The 25,087-nt window shown below is 49.0% G+C and overlaps 2 protein-coding genes across 2 annotated transcripts in view; both read right to left on the bottom strand.

Moving 5' to 3' along the window:
• Positions 1-1,449: 1,449 nt before the first annotated feature.
• Positions 1,450-21,734, bottom strand: LOC128842833 (rho guanine nucleotide exchange factor 5-like). The gene is made up of 14 exons (XM_054039040.1): positions 20,178-21,734; positions 17,743-17,794; positions 17,292-17,356; positions 16,719-16,981; positions 15,153-15,313; positions 13,847-13,999; positions 11,477-11,606; positions 9,164-9,238; positions 6,246-6,335; positions 5,600-5,754; positions 4,656-4,817; positions 4,007-4,077; positions 3,445-3,549; positions 1,450-3,125 (listed from the first exon to the last, which is right to left on the bottom strand). Exons 1-14 carry the CDS (start codon positions 20,920-20,922, stop codon positions 2,971-2,973), a joined length of 2,382 nt encoding a protein of 793 aa, XP_053895015.1. The 5' UTR covers positions 20,923-21,734; the 3' UTR covers positions 1,450-2,970.
• Positions 21,365-25,087, bottom strand: part of LOC128831330 (arginine-glutamic acid dipeptide repeats protein-like) — a 28,429-nt gene continuing 24,706 nt past the window's right edge. Inside the window, exons 2-3 of the mRNA XM_054017672.1 lie at positions 21,616-24,813; positions 21,365-21,412 (exon numbers count right to left, since the gene is read on the bottom strand). Coding sequence (XP_053873647.1) covers positions 21,365-21,412; positions 21,616-24,801 — 3,234 coding nt within the window. The 5' untranslated portion in view covers positions 24,802-24,813. The remainder of the gene's footprint in view (positions 21,413-21,615; positions 24,814-25,087) is intronic.

Below are 25,087 nucleotides of genomic sequence, written 5' to 3'. Positions count from 1 at the left end.
GTGTTAGCACCTCTACAGATATTTTTTTTTTTTTTTTTTTTTTGTGTGTGTGTGCATGCGCTGAGAGATGGTTAGGAAAGAAGCTGTAAAAGTCTGCAACTGATTTTAGATGTACAAAACCAATTGGTGTAGAAATTGAACAATAAACACAAGTGCCCAATCTCTCCTAATACGAGAACAAGGGAATATTCAACCAATTTGAAGGGCAGTAAATTTAATATAGATAAAAGGAAACACTCTTTAATCCAGTGCATAGTAAGCCTACAGAACTCAATGCTACAATGGAATTGAGACTGAGTTTAGCAGGCTACCAAAAAAAAAAAAAATACATCCAGGATTGGGATTTATATAGTTAATGAAAACATCAGAGTTTCAATTATGAAATTTTTTTAAACTTTATTTTTTTAGAAGGGGTAAGCCTCATGCTTAGAGGTTTATGCCAGTCTTTACCTGCTAGAGGTAACAAATGAACTGTCCTATGGACAGATTTGTTTCAAAGTTTCTTGTTGCAGGGTTTCTTGTATCTTTCTCTGAAATATCTGGTACTAATCACTGTCAGACAGGGTACTGCACTAGATGGATCATGGGTCTGATCTCACATGACAATTCCTATGTTCCTACAACCTTCCCCCCCTCAGAAACAGACTTGATAACTTTGCATTCCTGGGACAAGTTTAAAGTTGAAATAGCTGCATGACTGAATCTCAGACTGCCTCACTGACTTGAGAGTTTTCATGCAGGCTTATTCTCTTGAGTAACTTCACTCCGTAAAGGTGACTCAGGAACTCATGACAACCATGAGTTTGTCCCAGATGCATACATGGTACAAATGAAATCATGGCATGTAGTTTGGAATCTTGTATTTGGACTATGATAGAAGTTTAGGTGGGTGGCTGAGGATTACCTTTGTTAGTCTGTCATTACCTTTGGTTTGAAGTTAGGGCTCACCTTTACCCCCTTTCCAAGCACTGATTTCAGCTGTTAAAAGTGGACCTAGGATCAGTTTTAGTTCTCTCTAAGGAGGCACTGTACAGTCTGTGGACCAGTCTTTTGAATGGCTAGCAGGACATCATAACCATCTTGTCCTTCAGTATCAGTATGGTGTATACTAAATGTCCTCTCTCAATAGGTCATCCTCCCAGGTCACCTTGGTATACTGGTGACAGATGATGCATGTGGTATGGAGGTTACAAGGGCCGTCATCTCATTCTAACTACACCATGTAATGTTCTATGCCATGGCTGCTGTAGAAGTGAAGAAAGATGTCAATGCAGAGAAAAAAAGCTAAGTCTTATCCAGCTGAAATGATGTGGGAGGGTCGTCGTATATGAAAAATTAGTTTTGGGGGGTGAGGGGAGTGTTCAAATGTTGGCAACTGTTACAGCACAGAGCTTATGTTCCTATAAAAAGATAAGCTAAGCTAACTGCAACGGAACAGGTAAACCTATATATCCTAACTGGAGAAGTGCATAAGTTTATTAGGTTAAAAAAAATGTAAATCCAGTTCAAATGACTGGCATAAATAGGCTGGAACAAACTATGCCAGGGAAATCAAAAGGATATTACAAAGATCCAGAGATACAAAGGTCAATAATTCTTCAAATACGTTAGAAGCAAGAAGGTTACATGTGTTGCTTTCGTACTTTGCTGTGTTTAAATTCTCAACCTTGATGTTGTCTTAGCATAATTACAGGCAAAAATCCTCCTTTGTTTAATACAGAAGAAAAAATATTTTACAGTTTGAAGCAGTGTTCTCCAGTGGATAGATTCTGCACATAAGCTGCACTTAAAACCTGATGACTTTGCACAGAAATGGAACCTTAACAAACTGCAGTTACATGTTTTGCTTAAAAATATCTATAGTTTATAGATTTCCTTATGTTTTATAATTGTGCAAAATGTTGCGTGTTGCATCACATCTGCTATAATAGATTAGGCATACGCAGTGCAGTTCCACTTTCCTGCCATTCAAGAACAACTAAATTTAAATACAGAGCATATGCCAACATGTAAAACATAACCTTGGTCAAGAGTTTCAAAAGTGACTCGTGATTATGGGACACTGTTTTCCAAAGGCAGGTGACCAGAACTTCCTGAAACTCAGGCTCCTTCAAAGTATCTCAGGTTGAGCGCCCAAAAATCACTAATCGTTTTTGAAAAATTTTCCAAAAGAAGGTCTGAAAAACATTTTAGAGGGAAAAATTTCTTTCCCCATGCTTACCTAACTCTAATGGATTTTTCTCATACTATCTAAACCTTATCTTTTGCTGAGACTCTGGGTTAAACTGAGCTGGTATAAAAGTGCGGAACGCCTTTGAAGTTACTGGAATTGTACCCACTTACATCAACAGAAAATTTGGTCCATTATATATTATCTTAAATGAAAATATGTGGAAATTAAAACCACTTAAAGAACCCTAAGAAGAGGTTGAAATGAAAAGCTCTTCTCAACCTTAACTACAGTGTGCTTTACATGACTATAGTGCCTTTCTTCTCAGGAACTCAAAGCGCTTTACAAATATGAATGAATTTAGCCTCACAACATCCCGTGAGGTAGGTAAGTATTATCCCCGTTTTACAGATTGGGAAACTGAGGCAGAGTTCTGAAGTGACTTGCCCAGGGTCACACATCTTGTCAGTGGCAAAATCAGGCACAGATTTCCAAAAGTCCTGAGTCCCAGTCCTCTGCTCTCTTATATTCCCTCCCTACTACTACAAAGCAAGCAATATATGCAGCTTCTTTTCCTTCCTTGGTCTCACCATGACTACAGAGGCAGTAGAAGTGAATATATTTACTCCTGGCTGAATTCCTGCTTTCTTTAGTAGAAGCACTTTGTTTGACAGTATTAAGTGCTCGTTTTTTATTTCTGCAGAGTTGTTTCTTCCAGAATGTGGTAGAGAGAGGATTTCTTAAGTCAGGTTTCTCCATACCAGAGAGACTGTACAGTTTGCAACAGGAAGTGGAGAATCCTATTTCTTGCAGAAGACCTGCTGTTTGGCATTCTTCACACGCTGTTCCTCCTTCAGGTTCATCTGGCGTGCGTGTTTGCTGGAGATTATTTCCACATGCTCTGAGGGAAACCAGCCTCTCTCTCCATCTGAGAGTTTCACTCCTTCCATCCAGCCTGCAGGGGTGGAGGCAGACACAGAGAACATGGGACAAACTGGCTGAGATTTCCCTTTTCCCACCCCCAAAAAGCCCCATCCTAACTGAGCAAGCTAGAACAAGACACCAGCCAAAAAGAGATCCCCTTGCAACCTTCAAGCCACATGGTCTATTTGTTTAATGGTCTAATTGAGACCCCGGATAATAGGCAGGCAAGATATGTTCTGAGAAGAAAGCTTCCCTCTCCATCCCTTATATAGCCTAATGGCCCTGTCATCAAAGAGATGACTCAGTTTTCACCCCCCTTCTCCAAGAAGATCAGCGCTTGTTCCACTCACCGTCGTTGCTGTTCTGCATGACCATGATGATATCTGCTTTCTCCAGATCCAGCTCGTCATTCTCCCGAGCTTTGTATGTCCGTATGCACTGAACCTGAGGTGAGTCTGAGAGAGAGAGAGAGAGAGAGGTGAAGAGCGTGAGTAGGCTGGAGGAGTGAGAGGGATTGCAAGTGTTGGGTACCGCATTCTCCCCAAGGAAGGAAGAACATGAGGATTGGGCACAACACCTGAGGGATGAGGGAGACACCTTTAGGGTGAGGCCCAGCATCTGAAAAGTGGGGAGATGGAGGAGCACTCATGTTAGGGGTGACACCTGTGATGAGTGTCTGAAGCTGTGGAGGGGATGGGGAAGATAGAGAGGGAGGGGCATCGTCTGGAGATGAAGGGGGAAAAAACGAGTCAAGTTTGATATTTGTAAAATAAGTAAAGGGGAGGGTGAATGTTCCTCTTCAGATTCACTCCTACGTCCATGTTACCCTTATATCTTCCTCCTCACTGGGACACAACTCTGTCCCCTAGGCAAGTCCTCCCACCCAGGCCTGCAGCGCCTGAGCAGTCTCACCAGGGTTTTCTAAGAGATCTGGTTCTCCTCGTGGTGGCGCCAGAGCGGAGATCCACCGCAGCTTCTCACTGCTGGAAAATACCAAAATACAGATGCTGGAGAGATAAGAGTGGAGGAGCCAGGGATATTGAGGGTGGGGGCGGTGTTTGTGTAGGGAGGGATTGGAGAAAAGAAGTGCCTGCCACCACCTCTTGGGGAAGTGAAAGAGAATGCTAAATGGGGAAAGTGAAGGATTAGTGAGAATCTGGGGCTAAATGAAGGAGGGAAGAGAAAGGGGTTGAAAAAATGATTTCCCCCATTTTGGGGGTTGATATCCCAGACACGGTGTTAGGAGCTTGAGATATCTGCCTGGGTAGTTGTTCAATGGGGTAACTGAGAAGAGGGTATGGAACAGGACAAGGGTACAGGACGGGGCGGAGAAAGATGACTCAGTGGATGGGATTAAGGGGTCAAGATGACAGCGCGTTGGGATAATTGGAAAGTGTGGTGGGAGACTTGCAACTTCATTGTAAGAGAGTGTCCTCTAGGTCTCAGAAGCAGCAGGGGATGTTGGGCATTTAGGCAGCTGAGAGAGGTATAGGGTTTTGGCAGCTGCAACCATATGTATAAGTGGTGTTAGGATTCAGTGGGAATAATCTCTGGCTCTTACTGTGTCTCTGTACGAAAGAGGAATTGCACGCTTTTCCCTTGGTTGTTCTTAAGGAGAAAAAGGCGGAAAAGATTTTTGTTTGTCCCGTGCAGCTTCATCTCACACTTCTCCCCACGTACATCTGAAAATGCAGCATGATCAAACACGACAAAGCGCCCACCCCTAAAGGGAAAGAGAGGGGGAATTAGAAAAACTGTGTTAGGTTTAAAAGTCACGTACACAGGATAAAACATTTGGGGTTTGGGCTCTTTTTTGCTGCTTTGATAGGTCAAGAAGGTTTAAAAGGGGTGTGTGTGTGTGGGGGGGGAGTTCCACCTTAAACATATAAAGTCCCATCTTCTCTGCCTTTGTTAGAGGTCTTCTTGGAGGACCAGAGAATTGGAACAGAATTTTTCTTAGCCCTCAATGGAAGGGACAGGATTGTTTGAATCTGTCTCAGACCATTTTTCTCACAAGTGTTCATCAGACGCTGGTTAAATATTTTACAACTTAAAAAAAAAAAGAGTCTGGACTAAAGAATCCCTTTCCCTCAACTACTCAGGTTTCAGGTTCTTGTCATGCCATATTCCCACTGGTTCTCCGGTCATCCATACAGTCCTTAAGCTAAAATAGGCTGGGGGAGAAATGCGTTAGCCTTGAACAAAACTAGACTGAACTAAGTTATGCTGTGAAGTATAAAGGGGGTTAGGTGCAAAGGGGAGGAAGATATGTAGAACGACATAAGAATGCTATAATTAAGAGTTTGGAAGTGAAGGTACTGCATGATGAAGCTTGCAGGCTGTTCATGAGATGTGAGAGTGCTAAACTGAGCAGTCTAGCCAATAAAGGTTGCCATCTGCTGGCTGGAATCTGAGGGGGAAGGGACGCTGCCTCACCAACATCCCCACCCCTTTCTGGACCCGCAATTATAGAGGTCAGTGAGAGGTGCAGTCTGGGAGACTCACTCCCTGGGCCGGGACAGGAGCAGGCAGTCATTGAAGAGGTGCAGGTAGATGTGGCGGGTGGTGAGTTTCCACTTGGGGCTCAGAGTGTTGTCGTCCAACGTCATCAGCTCACCACACTTCACCAGCCGCCTAGACTGCGAGACCAGTGGGAATATCTGTGAGACAGGGAAGAATGCCATGATCAGATACCCATGGAAGTTGGTGCATTAGGGCTGGAACCCCTTCTTGAAGGCATAAGGTGAGGTTGCTCTCATAGCCCCTGTTGTAGGTGGGCAAGTTGTGACCTGATCCGCTGCTTCCAATCCCACGATGAGGTAGATGAATTGGGTAGATTCAAAACTTGTCATCCCTGGCATAATGCAGGGGAGTAGACACCAGAATCCGCTCTCGCTCCCATCCTTGTACAGGGGTGAGGTGCTGGGCTAAGAGGGGTCAGGTTACTGAGCAACCCAAAGGGGAGTGTCTCACCTTGTACTGCAACTCTATTTTCTGTGTGCTCTGTATTAGTTCACCAGTGCTCCTCGGGTATTGGAAAATACAGGGTGGGGTGGGAGACAACAGACTGAGTGTGCAGTGATGAGTTAGTGGTGTTGGGTGTGGGTAGTAGGTAGGACTAAAGTAGAAATCGGAGCGGGTGGGTTCTTACCTTGCACTCAAAATCAATCTTTTGTCTTAGGTAGATCAACTCCTCAGTGCTCTTCATGCGCTGGACATTTTCGTTGCAGTCCTTTATGAGCTGCAGAGGGGAAGGAGGAAGAGGTTGTTGGGAGCGGATAGAATAGATATAGATGGCACAACCCTCAGGGTTCTTTCTCCCAGAATCTCATTTTCCAAAGAGCGGATGGATGCTGTGCTTTCTCGGCCAAACAGTTTTACTCACTGTGGAGGTTTAGTCCCTGATATTGAGTTCCGCTCTGAGTGAGGAGTGCTGTTGTCATGTCTCAGTTACTGCAAGCTCCTTATGTCTGGTTTTGACAAATCCAGTCTTGTCCTGCTCCGAGCTGTTAAGGATGTTGCTGCAAAGAGCACTCTCCTCGCCTGTTGCTTTGACCATGACACCCCTCACTCTGCCTTGCTGTACTGGCTCTCCCTTCTGTAGCACATCAGACCTAAGGTACTTGTCTTCTACATTAAAAGCCTTTCACAGCCTCTCCCCACCCTAGCTAGCATCATGATACTACCTATCATTCAGTATCAAAGGGTCAACTCCTGCCTCCGATTGGCTGTCCGCCTCCACTACCCACTTGTTAAATTTTCAAACAAACACCTTTAGGCTTGGGTGGCACTCCTGTAAACATTTGCAGAACTAGTTCATTATCCACCTTCAAGTCCCTCCTTTGCTGGTGATGCCTACAAGAAACTCAACAATGGTTAGGCTGCTGGTATATTAAGATCACAGCCTAGCATGCTATTGTTTCCTTGTGCTCCCATCTGTTGTCTCTTGTCTTATACTTTGTTCCAGCCCCAGATAGCTTACAGTATATCTTTGTCCTGTGTTTGCACAGCACCTGGCCCAAAGGGCTACTGGGTGCTACAATAATACCAGGATCTCTGGAGAGCAATAGATGCACCAAAATACTGTTGCCTGTTGGGAATTGGGGCAAGTCACTGGTCATTTGGGAGCAATACTTACTACAGGCAGTATCTCAAGCATACAGGAAGCTGGGGGGTTATTAGATAATACTTAACCACAAACTCCACCTTTGCATGGTCCTGACCCACCTCCTGCTCCACTAAATCTGTTTCCTATCCACACACGAGAAGGATGTTCTTTAGCCTTAAATATAGAGCTGTCTAATGTGGTTGAAACCCAGCAGCTGCTAATAGTGCATGGCAAGGTGGATTTACAGAAGAAGGGAACAACATTCTAATGGGCAGAACTAGCTCAAGTACAATCTAGGACCCACTTTGCTGCAAGGTGTAGGATTCAAGGTGTGACATTCTTGCCCCCACCCAACGGTCCCAAATTCCTATGCTCTATAGCTGCTCTTCTGTGGGAGACTCAGTTCTATGAGACTTGAGCAGGGGTGAGATTGGATAGGAGAGCGTGCACACCATGTCCAAAAAACAATCTCAGCGATTGTAGGGGTGGAGAATACCTGCAACGAGGGGGTGGCATCACGATTCCTCAAGGAACTCAAATTATTGCCCTGTTTATCTTAGTGCATAGTGACCAACCAAGAATGGCATCCCATTGTGCCAGGCACGGTACCAACACAAAGTAGTAGACAGTCCTGCCCCGAGAGCGTCAGTCTAAATAGACACAGGTTAGGGGAAAGGGATACAGCATACGGATTGATGATTGTGCAAGTGGTATGTGAGTGTCATGATATGTGGGGGAGGAGAGGGGGCGCGGTGGGACAGATATGGCAGTTTCTTGCAATATCCTTGAAAAACCTTATTGAATGAAGTAGCTTTGGAGTTTGTTGCATTAAAGATGCAAAGTTTATGTATTATTGTAGAATTGTACGTAAGTTTTCTAGAGGGGAGATGTGACCCCCATAAACCCTGAGAAGTGTTATAAGCTTCAAAACTTTAAACAATGTGCCAGACAGGAAGGAACCTTTGGGACAAACAAAGTTGAGTGGGTTTTCTAGGAAATACCTGGGAGGAGGTAAATGCAAATTCCCACCTCTGGACCCAACCTTCTGCCATGAGGAGAAACGCATTGTCTGCTGGTTACCTATTCTTGGAATAGGCAGATCAAAGCTCCAAGCTGCAAAAAGGAGGGACTTATAGTTCAGAACAAGCTCCCCCATGAATTTAACAGTTATTAACTGGTAACCACAGGAAGACCCCTTGGTGGGGTTTGAAGGACTGATCAGCCCCAGTTGGAGTTGGCGGGGGGAAGTGGCGGGGGGAAGCTCTGGTAAGCTTTTTACAATGCGGGTATGTTCCTTTAGTGTTTTTAACGTTTTCTCTGTAATGCTTTCACTTTAAGAAATGTGCTTGTTTAGAAAGGACTGTGTGGTAGCTTGTAACTGTGGGCAATTAGGCTGTTTATAGCCTCTGAAGAGAAAGCAAAGCAGGCCTGCTGAGGCAGTCTGACTTGCAGGGGAACTCATTACAGGCAGGGAACTGTGCAGCCCAGCAAAACCATGGTCAGGAGGGAGTGAGCCGTGGGTCTCTACTTGAGAGATCTGATGGCTGGGGAGCTGGAAGCCTGAGAGTGGGTGCCCTGGCTGGAACCACAAGGGGGAAATACAGGTGCAATTGCCCTGAACTGTGATGGAGGTTTCTGTTTAAACCCATTGAGCTAAATAAAAGACAAAGGGAATGAACAGCCAATCAGCACACGAGAGAATGCCTAGAGTGAAAACTAAAGAAAGTAGTGTGACATCATCAGTGCCCAACAGCCCCTGCTCTTGCCCTTGGCTCCCTGCTTACACTTCAAGAGCATGTGGCACTAGCACATGAGAAGTAAGATCATGTGAGCATTTCAGTCTGTTCCTGATGGAAGTCCCATGCTGTGGGAGTCCCTGCAGCTGTTTGGTTCACTGCCTAAAGCAGCACTGGCAGGTTGGCAATAACACTGCTAGTGGAGAATGGGCTGGTGCTCCTTACCTTCTCCAGTGCATCATAAGCCTGTGTGGCCTGCACTTCTTCATCCGACTCGGGCGGGGTTCTCTTCAATATATTCTGCAGAACAACCGCAAAAAGTGTCTCAGAACCGAGGCTGAGAGAATGGACCCCCAAGGACAAAAGAGATGGGCAGGTGGATATGGGGGGGGGGGGGGGCAGGTGTAGGGAGACAACAGGATGAGCAGTGGCAAGGGAGAAATGGGCAGAGGGCCAGGACAGGAGGTGAGCGTGAGGGAATCAGGATAACCAGCGAGCACAGGAATCTGCATGCAGCTCCTGTCTTTGCAAGTGTACTACTAGACTCGAATATCACATGCAATAACTTCTGTAGGGGGGAAATGAACACTAGTCATGGCACAAAACAGCCTAGGTACAATAACATGATTCTTATTTGTTCAATACTTCTTTCTGTCTGTCCAACAGTAAGGCACATTGAGCAAATTACATTGGCTCCTGTTTGCTTCCAAGTGCAGTTCAAGGTAGTTTTAAAGCTTTTGGGGAAGGGGAGGGATAGCTCAGTGGTTTGAGCATTGGCCTGCTAAACCCAGGGTTGTGTGTTCAATCCTTGAGGGGGCCATTTAGTAGGGTTACCATACGTCCTCTTTTTCCCGGACATGTCCGGCTTTTCGACAGTCAAACCCCCGTCCGGGGGGAATTGCCAAAAAGCCGAACATGTCTGGGAAAATGGCGGCTCTGTTTAAGAGCCGGGTTGCCTGAACGCTACCGGCTTCGGGCAGCCCCTTGCCTCCAGACCCTGCGCCGCCGGAGCCCAGGAGGGGAAGTGCCCGGCTGGGGGCGCAGGGTCTGGAGGCACAGGGGCTGCCCGAAGCCGGTAGCGCTCGGGCAGCCCGGCTCTTAAACAGAGCCGAAGAGTCGGGGAGGAGCAGAGCCGCGGGGGCTGGAGCCTCCAGCCGCAGGGGCTCTGTGTAACTGACACAGTGTCAGTTACACAGAGCCCCAGCCGCTGGAGGCTCTGTTTAAGAGCCGGGCTGCCCGAGAGCTACCGGCTTCGGGCAGCCCCGTGCCTCGGGACCCTGCGCTGCCAGAGCCCGGGACGGGAAGTGCCCGGCTGGGGGCGCAGGGTCTGGAGGCACGGGGGCTGCCCGAAGCCAGTAGCGCTTGGGCAGCCCAGCTCTTAAACAGAGCCGGGGCGGCTGGAGCCTCCAGCCGCCGGGGCTCTGTGTAACTGACCCAGTGTCAGTTACACAGAGCCAAAGAGGAGAAAAGCCTCCAGCCCCCCAGGCTCTGTGTAACTGACACAGTGTCAGTTACACAGAGCCCCAGCCGCTGGAGGCTCTGTTTAAGAACCGGGCTCCCCGAGAGCTACCGGCTTCGGGCAGCCCCCTTGCCTCCGGACCCTGCGCCCCCAGCCAGGCACTTCCCCTCCTGGGCTGCGGCGGCGCAGGGTCCGGAGGCACGGGGGCTGCCCAAAGCCGGTAGCGCTGGGGCAGCCCGGCTCTTAAACAGAGCCTAAGAGGAGCAGAGCCTCCAGCTGCGGGGGCTCTGCTCCTCTTCGGCTCTGTGTAACTTATACAGTGTAAGTTACGCAGAGCCGCGGGAGCCCCGGAGGGGAAGTGCCCGACTGGGGGCACAGGGTCCGGAGGCATAGGGGCTGCCCAAAGCCCGAGCGCTACCGGCTTCACGGTTTGCTGGGCAGCCTCCAGACCCTGCGCCCCCGGCTGGGCGCTTCCCCTCCCGGGCTCCAGCTGCACTGGGGAAGTGCCGGCTGGGGGCGCAGGGTCTGGGGGCTGCCCGGGAAACCGTGATGCTGGTAGCACTGGGGCAGCCCTTTCCCCCTGGCTGGGAGTGGGAGGGAGGAGGGGACGGAGTTAGGGTGGGGCTAGGGGTGGGGAAATGGGCAGGGCCATGGCCCATGGAGGGTTCTCTTTTTTTATTTATGAGATATAGTAACCCTACATTTAGGGATCTGGGGCAAAAATCTGTCTGGGGATTGGTCCTGCTTTGAGCAGGAGGTTGGACTAGATGACCTCCTGAGGTCCCTTCCAACCCTGATAGTCTATGATTAAAAACTCCTAAACTCTAGAAGGGGAGCCTGTAAGCATTTATAACATAGCCAGCGTTGGTGTCAGAGCAACTATCAAAGATTATCACAACCATGCTATGCAGGCCATTGAACAGGCAAACTTCTCTCCAGTTCCCCTCAGCTCCTGTTTCTTTCCCTGTCCAAGGCCGGACAGGATTCCTGTGCAGTGACCCGTGTCTGAGTGTGCCGTGAGGGAGGAGTTAATAATATGGGCTGGGGACTGTGGGTCCTCCGACCACTTCGCTGTTTACCTGTAGGAGGAGTTTGAGTCGGGTGATGCGTTGGAAGGGGAGAATGAGGAAGGATTTGAGGGAGAGGCGCTGGCACACACTGGCACTTTCCAGTTTCTCCAGGACTTGCTGGAACTTTGCATTTCTGTGCCTGCCAGAGAGAGAGAGAGAGAAATCTAGGAGTTGTACAGAATAAAGTGATGGTGCCTTCTACAAGGGGAGGGGCAGGATCACAGTCTGATACGACCAAGCAGCAGAGCCCCCATTACCTTGGAACTGGCTCTTTCCCTGGGGGAGAAACAATCTGTCTCTCTCAATGGAGTTGAACCCTTCTGCTGGGGAAGAGGTAGATTACAGGCTGGCCCTTTGGGAACTGGGTGTCTCAGCAGGGTAGCAGTGAGAAAGTAATATTGAGGTGGCATCATAGGGACCTACTTCCTTCCTCAGATGAACGGTCATACTGGGTCAGACCAGTGGTCCAACAGGCCTGGTATCCTGTCTCTGACAGTGGCCTGTACAAGAGCTGTAGGGGGTGTGTACGGAATAGGGCAGCTGGAGTGATCCACCCCATCTTCCCCTCCTGGCTTCTGGCAGTCAGAGGTTTAGGTTGCTCCAAGCATGGAGTTACATCCCTGACCAGCTTGGCTAATACCACTTGATGGATCTGTCCTCTATGAACTTTTCTAATTCTTTTTTAAACCCAGTTATTCTTTTGGCTCCCACAACATGCCATGGCAATGAGTTCCACAGGTTAGCTGTGTGTGGTGTGGAAAAGTACTTTCTCTTGTTTGTATTAAATTTGCTGACCATTAATTTCATCAGCTGATCCCTAGCTGTTATATTGTGGAAAAGGGTAAATAACATTTCCCACACCATTCATGATTTTACAGACTTGTATCATATCCCCCTTATGCTTCTCTTTTCTAAGCTGATCAGCCCTAATCCTTTTAGTCTCTCTTTGTATGGAAGCTGTTCCATACCCTTAATAATCTTTGTTGTCCTTCTCTGAACGTTTTTCACTTCCACTATATCCTTTTTGAGATGGGGTGACCAGAACTGAACTCATTATTGAAGGTGTGGGCGCACCATAGATGTATATAGTGGCATTATGAGATTCTGTCTTGTTTTCTCTTCCTTTCTTATTAGTTCCTAACATTGTCAGCCTTTTTGACTGCTGCTGAACATTGAGCTGAAGTTTTCAGAGAGCTATCCATGGTGAGTCCAAAATCGATCTTGAGTGGTAATAGCAAATTTAGAACCCATCATTATATATGTGTAGTTGGGATAATATGTTCCGTTGTGAATTACTTTGCACTTGTCAATGTTGAATGTCATCTGCCATTTTGTTGCCCAGTCACCCACTTTGGGGAGCTCCCTTGGAAACTCTTCCCAGTGAGCTTTGGACTTAACTATCTTGAATAATTTTGTATCATCTGCAAACTTTACCACTTCCCTGTTCACTCCCTTTTCCAGTGGGCAAGAGAAGCTGTTCCCTGGTGAGCCAGAGCCCTTTGGAACAGGGAGACTCCTTCCCTATGGAGGGAATAGCCACATTCCAATTTCCCCCTCAATGGGTTAGGGCACTTCCCTAGAGGCAGAGGCAATGCCTGTGAGCTCCTCCTCCCTCCTTTCCCTAGAGCACAGGCAGCATCCTGGAGGCCCTCTCTGTTTGGAATTGAGACTTCCCTGGTGGGTGGAAGGGAGGGATCAGTACCAAGGCAGCCTCCCTCAGTATTAGGTGGCAGTGAGAGGGAGTACAAGGGGTGGCCCTGTTAGGTGGTGCCCTTCCCTAGGAGATGAAGGGAGGCAGTACGTGTGCAGCTTCCGTGAGGACTGGGTTCTTGTATGGACATAGCAGTGGGAGAGTTGTTACTGAGGCAGCCTCATTCCGCGTTGGGGTCCCTCCCAATAAAGGGTCAGTATCGAAGTGACCTACAGCTCTGATTTGTTCTCTCCTGCAGGGGGTGTGTGGCACTGGGGGCATTAGTTGCTCCACTCTACCCTCCACAGCCAATCTGAACTGAATCCTCCAGCCAGTCGTATCTGCCTCCTCCAGTAGGATGGGGTGGCACGAACCTGCAATTACTTGTTTCTGCCTTCTCCAACAAGGGGCTCTGATACTTGGTAGAATCAAATGCTGATTAGTCTTTCCCTTCCCATGGCTGTTAAACCAGAGGAGCCTGGAGCTTCCCAGCCCTGCCCTCCCAATGGATGGTTTCTGTAACACTGATGGAAGCCTCCGACCGCTCTCATACACCCACGCTTGTAGACGGGGCATGACTACCTGGGGGCAACCCGCAACTGCTTAGCTCTATCCTGGCTGATAAAGGGCACTTATGAGGTGCGGCAAGGAGAGCAGAGGGTGAGACGGGAACAAAGCAGCGTTCTTACATTAGCCTCTGGAAAATCTGCTCTTGGTAGGTCTGATTTGTCACGTATGGTAGATACACCTTGCGGAATGCAGGGGCATGTCTCAGAGCCACGTCACACACGTTAAAGTTGAACATGTTCTCCTCAAACTTCTCCTCCAGCTCGAAGAGGAAACTGTAATGCCCCATATGTCGACATGAAAGGAGAGAAACACTGTTACTAATGTGCTGTGGTTACTGTTATTATTTATTATTTGCATTACCATAGCACCTAGGAACCACAGTCATAGGCTGGGACCCCACGGTGCTCAACGTTGTACAAACACAGAACAAAAAGATGGTGCCTACCTCAAGGAGCTAAAACTCTGACTATAAGACAAGAGACAGCAGATGGATACAGACAGACTGGAGAGTACAAGCAAAGTGAAAAGGTCCTTTTGTCTCTCTCCAGTCACCAGTCTCCTTCCCTTGCTGTGCTACGTGTAAGGCCCACATACTAATCTCAAGGTTCCTCTCCACTTTTGGGGGACAGCAGAGGTTTGGTGGTGGTGGTTTGGTTTCCAGTGTGAAAGAAAGCTGAGGAATACCAAAATACATCATCATTAAGGCAAAAGGGATTTCAGCTGCTGTGAAGACCAGTTTACTGCTGCTTAAGGCACAGTCACAAGGATCTGAGAGTTTAAAACAAAAACAACCCAGCCCTGTAGTGGAAATGGAAAAAGTGGTAGAGAACCAAAGGACATGCAATCAGTCAAGCCTTACAGGAGAAAAATAAAGGCTCTGAGATACAGAATGTACACCAACCAAAACGTCTGGCATGTGGTGGCACTGGTTCTGGTTCAGGCTTATGGCTGGTGCTGGATTGAGATCTGCCAGATAGTGTCTCTAGTTTTCTTAAATTGGGTCAGGTGGATGATGGGTTCTGGGTTATGTCTGCTTGGTGCTAGATTTGGGCCAAAGTCTCCTTCCTGGTAATTCTCGTTTGGTTCAGGCCATGTTTGGTGGGGCCTGTGGTCTTGTTGGTGGCATTTTAGATTCTTTGTTCGCCTGCTATTTTCTGTTTGTACAAATGTGCCACCATTTCTAAATGCACCACACTGAATGAACAAGACTACCTGACTCACACTCTCTCACCCAAAGAAGGAAAGAGGTTTGTTCCAGGGTAGGGTAGATGTTCCTCTGAAGAAGGGATGCGTGTCCCAGGACTGAATGGACACATGAAGTAGGGGTGAAAGGGCTATTGACTGGTCTGATCTTTGTTTTCCATCCTTGGGCTGTATCTGCACTTCAGACGCTGGTGGTCTCTGAAGTGAAGAACCTGGACTCACCTGGCACTGACATCACGCACTTCCTGCAGGCGGGAGAAAAGCCACTTGCGCTCCTGCTTGGTGAGGAGTGCCTGGAGTTCTGATGAGCGCTGGAAGTGATCCACTGCCACATTTAAACTGCGCAAGTATGAGGCCTCTGACAGGATCAACTCGAACTTGGCCTGTAGAGGAAGGGACATAGCGTCAGCATAGCAGGCATGTCTGTGAGGGATGTAAACGAGGTGGCACTGAAGGACAATGAAGGGGCAAAGGCCAGGAACCTTCCCGGCTTCCAGTATAGGTGGTGTGTAGCTGCTGCTTCCTAATGGGAAAAAAAGCCAAGCTCTCTCTTGGTAGTATAAAGAGATGGTGCTTTAATGATGGTGAGAGGCCCGGGGCTAGGCAGGCTGGCAGAGATAGATGGGGACATCAGTCTATTCCAGTGGTTCTCAAACTTCTCTATCGGTGACTCCTTTCACACAGCAAGCTGCTGAGTGTGATCCCCCTTATAAATTAAAAACACTTTTAAAAAATATTTGACACTATTATAAATGCTGGAGGTGAAGTGGGGGTTGGTGGTGGAGGCTGACAGCTGGTGACCCCCCCTATGCAATAATCTCATGACGCCTCCTGAGAGGTCACAACCCCCAGTTTGAGAACCCCATGTCTATTCTTTCTTCATCTATCCATTTGTTGGAATGGAAGGACAAGCTTATGGTGCGATTTGAAGCTATTCATCAACTTTGACTTGGAACTGTAGTATCTATTTCCCCCCCCCTTTTTTTTTTTTACAGAAATAATCACAACACCTCTGTGTCCTATTCTTTCTCCAGAGATTCATCCTTCCTGGACTTCTTTTTATTTAGCACCCCCCCCCCCCCCCCCATATTGCCATTTCTCACAAGTTGTCTGATCTCCTCAGTTCTACCTTTTATTTCTCCATCAGGGTTCTCAAATTTCCCCCAAGTCCTCATTTTCTCCTCCTTCCCTGGATCCTCTTGCCCCACTGCTTCCACTTCAGTGCATCTTGATTCCCCTTGTCCTTCCCACCCCATTTCTCTGAATCTGCGTGCTCGGTGTCCTCCAGTTCCCTCACAGCCTCTTTTGCACACAATGGCCAACTTTTGATCCTTGCATTCTTTTTCAGAGGAATTATAGTCCGGGCCTTGATTAATGTAGTCTTTTAGGGTCCTCCAGCTTCTTCCACTCTTGGTCTATTTTAGTAGCAGGGGACTGGACCCAGGAGGTCCCTTCCAGGCTTATGTCCCTAATGCTTCCTCCTATTGTACCTTGCTCCACAAGGCTTCTTAATTCCTCCAAATTTGCTTTCATAACATGTACTGCTGGGATCCATAACTGCATTCCTTACCCTTGCATGCCTTTCCCTTACTATGCTGGGTTCAATTCACTCATAATCACAGGTATCAAGCTTCCCTTTAACCTGGATACACATTGCTGATAATTTCTCTTCCTCTTCACCCATCTGCATTCCTGTATCATGCATTCATGCTCTCTGATTTGTCCATCCATCTATGCTGTCCCACCTGGCCAATCCCCATCCCGCTGCCTATAGCATCCATCCATTACCTCCTGCAGTTTCTGATCATCTCGGGACATGTTCAGCAGCATTCTGCTTCCTCGGATCATGGGGATGTCCTGCCAGAGGGACGGATTGGATGAGACTGACAGACGTTGAAGATACGAGTCCTGCGAAGACAGCACTTTCCTCCGTAACCTTGGGGAGCTTGGAGAGCTCAGTTCGAAGTCCTCTGCCAAAGAATCTGCTCTCTTCTGGCTCTGGATTGCTTTGTTCAGAGCCACATCGCTGTATTCCTGATAGAGTAACCTTGCTGTGGAGAGAGGCCAGCAATTCAGATTCATTCGAAAGCAGTGACTACTGAACTCCCTGTGTGGAGAGGGCTCCATTACTGTTTCAATACAATCAGTCTAAGACAAATGGACATGTCAGAGCCTATAGTGTTTATAATGCACCTATCACCAGCATAGCTTGCCACATCTCTAACCACTTTGCATGCCGATGGTTACATGGCCCTCTCTATACTCTCTCACTGATATTCCCACCTAATTTCACTGTAGCAGCTCTCCACAGGGGGGATAATGGCTGGGGTTTCCTAGAGCACTTAGATGAGAGGTACTTACAGGAGTTGATCAGTTTGGAGTGTCGGCGCTTGAAATTATCCAGTGTGTCTGCAGATTTCTTCTCCCTGTCCGGGGAGAGAAGTTTTGGGGAGCAAGGAGACAGGAGAAAATAAGAACTGCTGAACTGGATGTAGCTTATCCAGATCTCAGTAATTAATCTGGAACAGCTGGGACTTCTCTCTCCATCAAGTTCAAAGTCTGCATTCCTTATTTCTATTGCAAAGGACCGTTGTCAGGATGATGGATATTCAGAAGTAAAGGGACATGAATTCCTCTCTTGCCCCTTGGGGAAGGGGATCCCATTGCATGGGCAGCCTGGGATGAAGCTTAGGCATTATCTCAGAGAGCATTTTGCTCTGTTGTCTGTTTCTTGGGTCGCTAAGGAATCACTGGAAAGTTCTGGGCCTCTGTACCTCAGGTGGAAGGGATTAGAAGCAAATGTGAGACTCACCGACGTATAACTGTGTCTAAGCTGGTTGGCTGGTCCTTGTGTGCTCCCTCCTCTGAAAGGACAAGAGAAGTTATCCCATTTTCTGCCAATAAGACAGCAAGTGCACATGAGAGAGATTCCAAGTAGCCAACTGTAAGGACATGATGCAATGCAGAAATCACATCCTAAACCCTATGTAGAGGCGGTAGCCTGAAACTGGGACCAGTGCCCTCCTGAGGTTTTTTTTCGGGCTTTATAGCTTCATGGCTTTAACAATACTTGGCACTTACTTAACACTTCGTACCCATCATTTAGACAATAATTCTTGTCTTTCATACACACATCTTTCCAAGCCACCAAATGGGAAGAGGCCTGCATTTTCAAAAGTGACAAGGACTTTGGTGCCCAATTTGACGTGCCTGAAAAGGGCCTGATTTTCAGGGTGTGGGTGGCTTGCTCAGCATTTTCTAGAAATCGGGGCCCCTTTAAAGTGCCTCAAGTTGGGCACCCACCACCTGAGGCACCCAAAGTCATTTCTGAAAATCTGAGCCTTATTCTTGGAGATGTTCAGACCCCAAAGCTCTGATTGACTTCACAGTTGTAAATACTCAACACCTCTGGAAATCACCCTATACATATGTATTGGGAGCACTATGGTCTAGTAAATTAGGCATGGGACTAGATGTCAGAGCTGGGTTCGTTGTGATTCTGATATTGACACTTAAGTCACTGGTGACCTTTGGGAAGTCACTCTCTCTTTCTCTGAAGCAGGGTTCCATTTGTAGAATGGGGGAAATATTTACCTCCTTTGATGGAGGGTGTTAGGAGAGGCCTAACTAAATCTGAGGAAAGAACTATATATGTGGCAAAGGATTATTCAGACCAGCTGGTGGCAGAGATGAGAACAGAGCCCAGGAAGGGGACCACTATTATCACTAACTTCTTCCACTTTGGGGCCAAAAATGTATAAGTGCAGTATTTTGAACCAAAGTGGCTTCAATGTAAAAACACTTCCAGTATCCCAAAATGCCAATATTTATGCAGTGTGAAAAAATGTAAAAGGAGTCAAGGCAAAAATATGCCAAAAGTGTCACTAATTTCATCCAGTTCAATATCTGTATTGATAAAGGGCATAGAGATCTCATCCTCCCAAGTACACACTAACTACAATATTGGCTAAAGTGCATTGTGGGGGATTTATGCCTTTGTCTAAAGAATTCATCATTGGCTTCCACCAAAGACAGGACACTGGATCTGATAGATTAGCATTCTGATGTAGTAACTGAAATTCTCTGTTCTTATGAAATATTTCTCCAAGGGTAGCATGGGGTCAGAATGGGACCTGAAGGTTTCTGAATCAAACTGAACAGCTCTCAAATCTGTCACTAAAGAGGTGGCACCAAATAGGCCAGGAGATCCAAAATCTCACCGGCCTTATATCTATCTCACTGTCATTCTTTAAGTGTGTGCACTTTTTTTGTTATTGCTTGAAAGTTGGCTATCACCTCATCTGCAGACATGGAACAGCCTTGGGGTGGCAGCAGAGGCCTCTACCCTTCAAAGGCTAATAGCTTACTGTGAAAAGATTAGGACTAGTGGGACCACTGCATGGCTTAGGAAAAGGACTAGAACTCTGAATAAGGACCGAGTGCGGCTACACAGCATTTTGGAGTGAGCCTCCAAGCCCAGGTCAGCAGACATTAGCAGGAGCACTGCTAGCCTGTGCTCTAAAAATAGCTGTGTAGACAGAGCTTTAAAGTTATAGGGTGGGCTCTGAAGCCCACCTTATCTCCCTAAGCTTCAGCACCCGGGCTCCAGCCCAAGCCACAACTTCAGAGCAATCTATACAGCTATTTTTAGAGTCCTAGCGTGAGCCCTGTTAACCCAAGTCTGTTAGCCAGCACTGGGAAACTTGCTCCAAAATGCTGTGTAGACATACCCACTGGGGCTCAGTGGGTAGGCAAGGCAGGAGAGAAGGGAGGCTGGAGGAGCAGGCGGGGAAGGTGGTGAGAAGAGATGCTGGGCAAGTAGTTGAGGAGGGACTAATTTAGTGAAATGGGAGCTGGGTGTGCTTTTGGTAGCTATTATTAGTATTGGTTAGTCTGGAGAATGGTGATTGGGATAGCGGTCCAAAGCAGGCAAACAGGCAGGCCTCACTTGATGTAATAGCTTTTTTATCTCTGGAAACCCCAATAATACAGCTCAATTTTAGTGACAAGGGGGTATATTTCCACAGGGCAGGACTGAGGGGCATTAGCAGAGCTATGAGGGGAGCCCAGGACTGGAATAGCAAGGGGACTGCAGGGCAGGATAGAGGGGCTTTGGCAAAGCTGTGTGTGGATAGTTTTGGAAGTGGGTCTCTAGCTATTCTCTGGCTATAGCTATTTTCACTCCCTCACTCCTCCATCATTTGCTTTATGCTGAGATTTGGTATTTTAGGAGGAGAGGGGTCTCACCTTGTAAGCTGTCTGACAGTACTGACATCTTCCTCAGGCCCTGCCGGTGCCAGTCTTTGCTTTTTGCTCGGTGTTTGATCACGTTCTCCTGACTCCCTGAATTGAGTCCCAGCTCCTTCATGTCCACCCTGATGACTTTTTTATCTGGCCAACTTGATGACTTCTCCAAGAGTGCATGTTTGACGGCCACCTCTTTCACCTGGGCCGCAAGGTGAAGCGGTTCTCCCTGCCCTTCCATCTTTTGCTTGCATGTCCTAGCGCCCTCTGCTTTCTCGATAATCACTGCAGGGGCTGTTGTGTTCCTCGTATCCACGCTGGTGGGGCCTGCCTGTGCCTGGTCCCACTGGGGCTCATCGAAGACTGCATCCTGTTGGTATAGTGTTCTGATGGCTGGTGGCGATGGAGGGCTGAACTGCAGGAAGTGGATTGGGTTGGAGAAAGCTAGTAGTGGGGGTGGCTGTGCTGAATTTCTATTCTGAGAGTCTGTGGATGTTCCCCACCCTCCCAGGGAGGGCCTGGAGGTGTAGTCAGGTGTGGACTTTCCACAGTGTGTAGCCAGGTGCTGACCCATTGCTTTAGGGCTTCTGTCAGAGTGGCCCATGGGTGCCTCATTCTCCAAAGTGGGAAAATCTGAGCTCTCGGCCAATGAAGTGGCCCCTGAGTCACTAGTGTCCACCTCATCCAGTGTAGGTGAGATGACAGGATCCCACTGGGCACCAGACACTCCCTCGTGGGTCATCTGCATTAGGAGGGGGTTCTCTTCTCCATCTTCCACAGCAGGGGCAGGGACCAGAGCGTGAGCAAGGCTGTCAGCATCAGGCACAGAGGCTGGAGCCTGGGCAGGGCAGCTGGAATTGGGGGCAGTGGCCAGTAATTGACTAGAATCTGATACACAGTTTAGAGGTGGAGTGGAGTTAGATACAGGAGGCAGAGGCTGGTCAATATCAGGTGCAGGGGCTGAAGGGTGGTTGGAGTCAGGCACAAGGGACTGAGACTGGAGAAGCTGGTAGGCATCAGCCAGAAGTGCCAGGGGCGAGCCAGGTGCAGAAGCTGGAGGCTTGGTGGCATCAGGCACAGGAACCAGGGGTGAGCCAGGAGCCAGAGGGGGGGCGAGCTGATCAGCATCTGGTGCAGGAGTCAGAGGCGAGCTGGGTGCAGGAGTCAGAGGATGGGCGAGCTGGTCGGCGTCAGGTGCAGGAGCCAGAGGTGAGCTGGGTGAAGGAGCCAGAGGTGAGCTGGGTGCAGGAGCCAGAGGGGGGGCGAGCTGGTCGGCATCAGGTGCAGGAGTCAGAGGTGAGCTGGGTGCAGGAGCCAGAGGATGGGCGAGCTGGTCGGCATCAGGTGCAGGAGTCAGAGGTGAGCTGGGTGCAGGAGCCAGAGGGGGGGCGAGCTGGTCGGCGTCAAGTGCAGGGGCCAGGGGCGAGCTGGGCAAAGGTACTGAAGAGTGGGCAAGCTGGCTGGCATCAGGCACAAGGGCTGGGGGCGAGTCGGGCGCAGGACCTGGAGGGTGGACGAGCTGGTCAGCATCAGGCACAGGTGCCAAGGGCGAGCTGGGTGCAGGAGGGTGGGCGAGCTGGGTGGTATCAGGTGCAGGAACCAGGGGTGAGCCGGGCGCAGGAGACAGACGGTGGGCGAGTTGGGTGATATCATACACAGGGACTGGGGGCGAGCTGGGTGCAGGAGCTGGAGGGTGGGTGAGCTGGTCGGCATCAAGTGCAGGAGTCAGGGGTAAGCTGGGCGCAGGAGCCAGAGGGTGGGCGAGCTGGTCGGCGTCCGGTGCAGGGGCCAGGGGCGAGCTGGGCACAGGAGCCGGACGGTGGGCGAGTTGGTCGGCGTCAGGCACGGGGGCCGGAGGTGAGCTGAGCGCAAGCACCGGAGGGTGGGCAAGCTGGGTGGCACCAGGGGCCAGAGGTGAGCCGGGCGCAGGAGCTGGAGGGTGCGTGAGCTGGTCAGCATCAGGCACAGGAGGAGGAGGCTGTGTGTGCTGCTCCAGGGCAAGGACGACAGCTTGTTCTGGGGGCTGCGGTACAGCGTTAAGGGCACTTCCTGTTCCTAGCACTTCCACCTCTAAGCTCAAATGTGACTCATCAAGTAAAGGGTTGTGTTGTGCTGCGTGAACGACGTTTGCTTCCACTTCCTTTCCCTGGAAAACAAAACTTCTCATTGGGGGCTTTTGGTGCCTCTGGTCTTTCTCCAGGGAATTCGGGGGAGCAAGAGCCATGTCTGGTGCTTGGGATGACTCCAAGTGCATTGTAGCTGGAGCTGCAGGAGTAGATTCTACTTCATCTGTGTCCTTGGGCAGGCTCTGCTGTGGAGGGGGACTTCTGAAAGCCTTGGAAATGGAAGGTTGGGCACTAGACTCTTCATTAAAGCCCTTCTCAGGTGTAAGCAGACCATGGGGAGTCTGGACACCCTCTGTGCTGGCGGTCACTGAGGCTCCTTCCCTAGAAGCTGCCTCCTGCAGGTAAGAAGTCTGGCTGGATGTGTCCTGTACAGAGACTGGTGCTTTGTCCAGGTCAGTACATCCCACAGGGCTCACTTGGGATCTTTCATCAGCATCCTCCTGAGATGGGCCAGGTGCTGATACTGCTGAGTTGAACTCTGATGGCGAGGCTAGAGTGAAATAATGATGACTGGGAAATGCTGTTTTTTCTGCAACAGGATGGGGATCTGTGGGACCAAAAGATCCCAAGTTCCTGGCACCAGAAGAAGGGTCCAGAGTCCCAGAAGAGTCTGGGTTCCCTGCACCAGATGAGGTTACTTCTCTGCATAACGGAGAGATGGCTCCTCCATCAAAGCTCTGGACTGTCCTTCCATCTTCATCACTATGGCCATCCTCACCATTACTGGCTCTGTTATCCTGACAGGTTTCTTCACAATCTTGGCCATTGAAAGAAATGAAGCTGGAAGGGTCAGAAACCCCCACGTCTCCCCAGTGCGCAGAGATGTGGCAAGTGGGGGAGTGCATCATGGAACTCCCACCCACTGGGTTCTGACTTTTGGACGTTATCACAGCAGGTGGCTGAGCTCTTACATTTGCTCCTCCAATGCAGGCCTTCAACGCTATGCTGGATAGTTCATCCTCACCAGGATGCTGATCTTTGGAGAATGAAACCTGGTGCAGAGAGGCCAGCCCTGTTCCCTCAGCCGAGGAAGTGCACTCCCCCTCATCACGGAGGTCCCAGTTTTGCTTGGAGAGAGAAGGTGACGCTGGATTGAGTGCTGGTGGTGGAGCCTCCTGCTCCGCCTCTTCCCTCCCTGGCTCTTGTTCCAGCTCATCCCACCTCTTTTCCTTCTGATCTTCCCTGTCCCACACTGGCTCCTCCTGCACTGGTTTCACTTCCTTCTCTAGCTTCTCCCATTCTGGCTCCTCCTGTTCCAGCTCTGGCTGCTTCTGCTCTGACTGCTCCCCCTCTTCGGGCTCCTCCCTCCATTCTAGCTGCTCATGCTGCCACTCCTCCTGCTCTGTGTTTTTTGCAGCATTCAGTATGTGGAAGACGCACTCTCTTGGAGATTCAGTGCTGCCTTCTGCTCTTCCATCATCTGCTCCTTTCTCCTCCTCCAGAAGGAGGTTTATAGAACCAGATGGACTTTGCCTAGCAGCCACTTCTGTTTTCTGGTCTGTGGCCAAAGCATTGTTCCCTCTCTCATGGGATGATAGGACCATCTTTCCATCTGCATTTCCTCCTGTCAGCTGTGAATTTCCTTGGCTGTCATCCAATAAGGGGTAGGGTGGGTGATGTGAAGAGGAAGAGTCTGTATCCTCTCCCCCTCCCTGCAAGCCTCCCACTTTTTCATCATTATTTACAGAAGGCATGGGATTCATCCTGACTACTGCATCCATCCCAGGAGATGGCTCCTCGTCAGTCCTTGCCACTGCTTCAGTACTTGGTGGGAGCTCTCTGATGGTCCCATTTGCTACGTCCAACCCCGGCAAGGGGGGATCTCCAGTAGTGTCATCATGCAAAGTCTCAGTCTTGCAATGAACCTCTGAAACTTCTTTACACACCAGGAAGTGTTTAGTGGCTGGTTCCCTCTGGCTGGGAACTGTGTCTGTCATTGAGGTTTCCTTATGCTGTGCCTGGGGGACAGCAGTATGACATGCCAGGGACTGTTTCTGATCCTGAGGAAATTCAATATGAAGGGCTGGAGCCGGTACCTGCGGGTTTTTGTCATGAGTGGCTATTGCCTGTGGGACTGTGTTGGGAAAGGAAGAATACTGACTGCTTTCAGGATGAGCTAATTTCCCCTGTTCAGAGTTCGAGGCGTGATCCCATCTCTGTCTTTCCAAAGATATCTCTTGTACTGCAGGATCTTTCTCCCACTCTGAGAGTCCTCTCTGGTGCCTTAGATCTCTCTCCCCTTGTTCCAGTCCTGACAGAACAGGGTTAGAAGATCTGCCACACATCTCTGCTGATTCCCCAGCAGAGAGATGCCTTGGAGGATCCTGGGCAATGGAGATCTGTGCTCCTTCTGCAGAGCCAGGCAGCTCGGTGCTCATCTCTACAGACTCAGTGGTGGCATAATGACCCCTTTTGGCTGGTGTAGGATCAGGGTTTTCCTCAGTAGGGCTGCTGGTTGCTGGGGGAAAGGGGTCTCCCCCATTGGCTTCTTCAGATTCCATCAATGAGACATCCTGTAAATGAGAACACAAATATTTTACATTATAAAATGGCTAGGTTGGAAACTGTGAGCGGATTGACCCAAGGATAAAAGCTTGGAGGATAAAAGCTAATGTGTCTGGGAAAAGAAGTGAAACACATACCCAATGAGTGGGAGAGAGTCAGGAAACTGTAATGGTGGGGGTGATGGTAGACGACAAATTAGATTGTTTGTAACATGATAAAGCAACAAATCAAACGGGTGTAGTATTGGACTGCAGCTTGAGAGGCTGGTCTAAAGGATTGGGT

Source organism: Malaclemys terrapin, chromosome 1 (assembly GCF_027887155.1).
Source record: "Malaclemys terrapin pileata isolate rMalTer1 chromosome 1, rMalTer1.hap1, whole genome shotgun sequence".
NCBI classification, from domain to species: domain Eukaryota; kingdom Metazoa; phylum Chordata; order Testudines; family Emydidae; genus Malaclemys; species Malaclemys terrapin.
The sequence above is the reverse complement of the archived record's forward strand: the minus strand, read 5'-3'. Positions and strand labels throughout refer to the sequence as shown.

Coding starts and splice junctions, on each gene's coding strand:
- LOC128842833 (XM_054039040.1), bottom strand. CDS start 20,922: ATGCAGATGACCCACGAGGGAGTGTCTGGTGCCCAGTGGGATCCTGTC. Junction 5,755..6,245: donor AGATTGATTTTGAGTGCAAG/GTAAGAACCCAC, acceptor CCTGTCTCACAG/ATATTCCCACTGGTCTCGCA. Junction 4,818..5,599: donor CTCCTGTCCCGGCCCAGGGA/GTGAGTCTCCCA, acceptor CTTTCCCTTTAG/GGGTGGGCGCTTTGTCGTGT.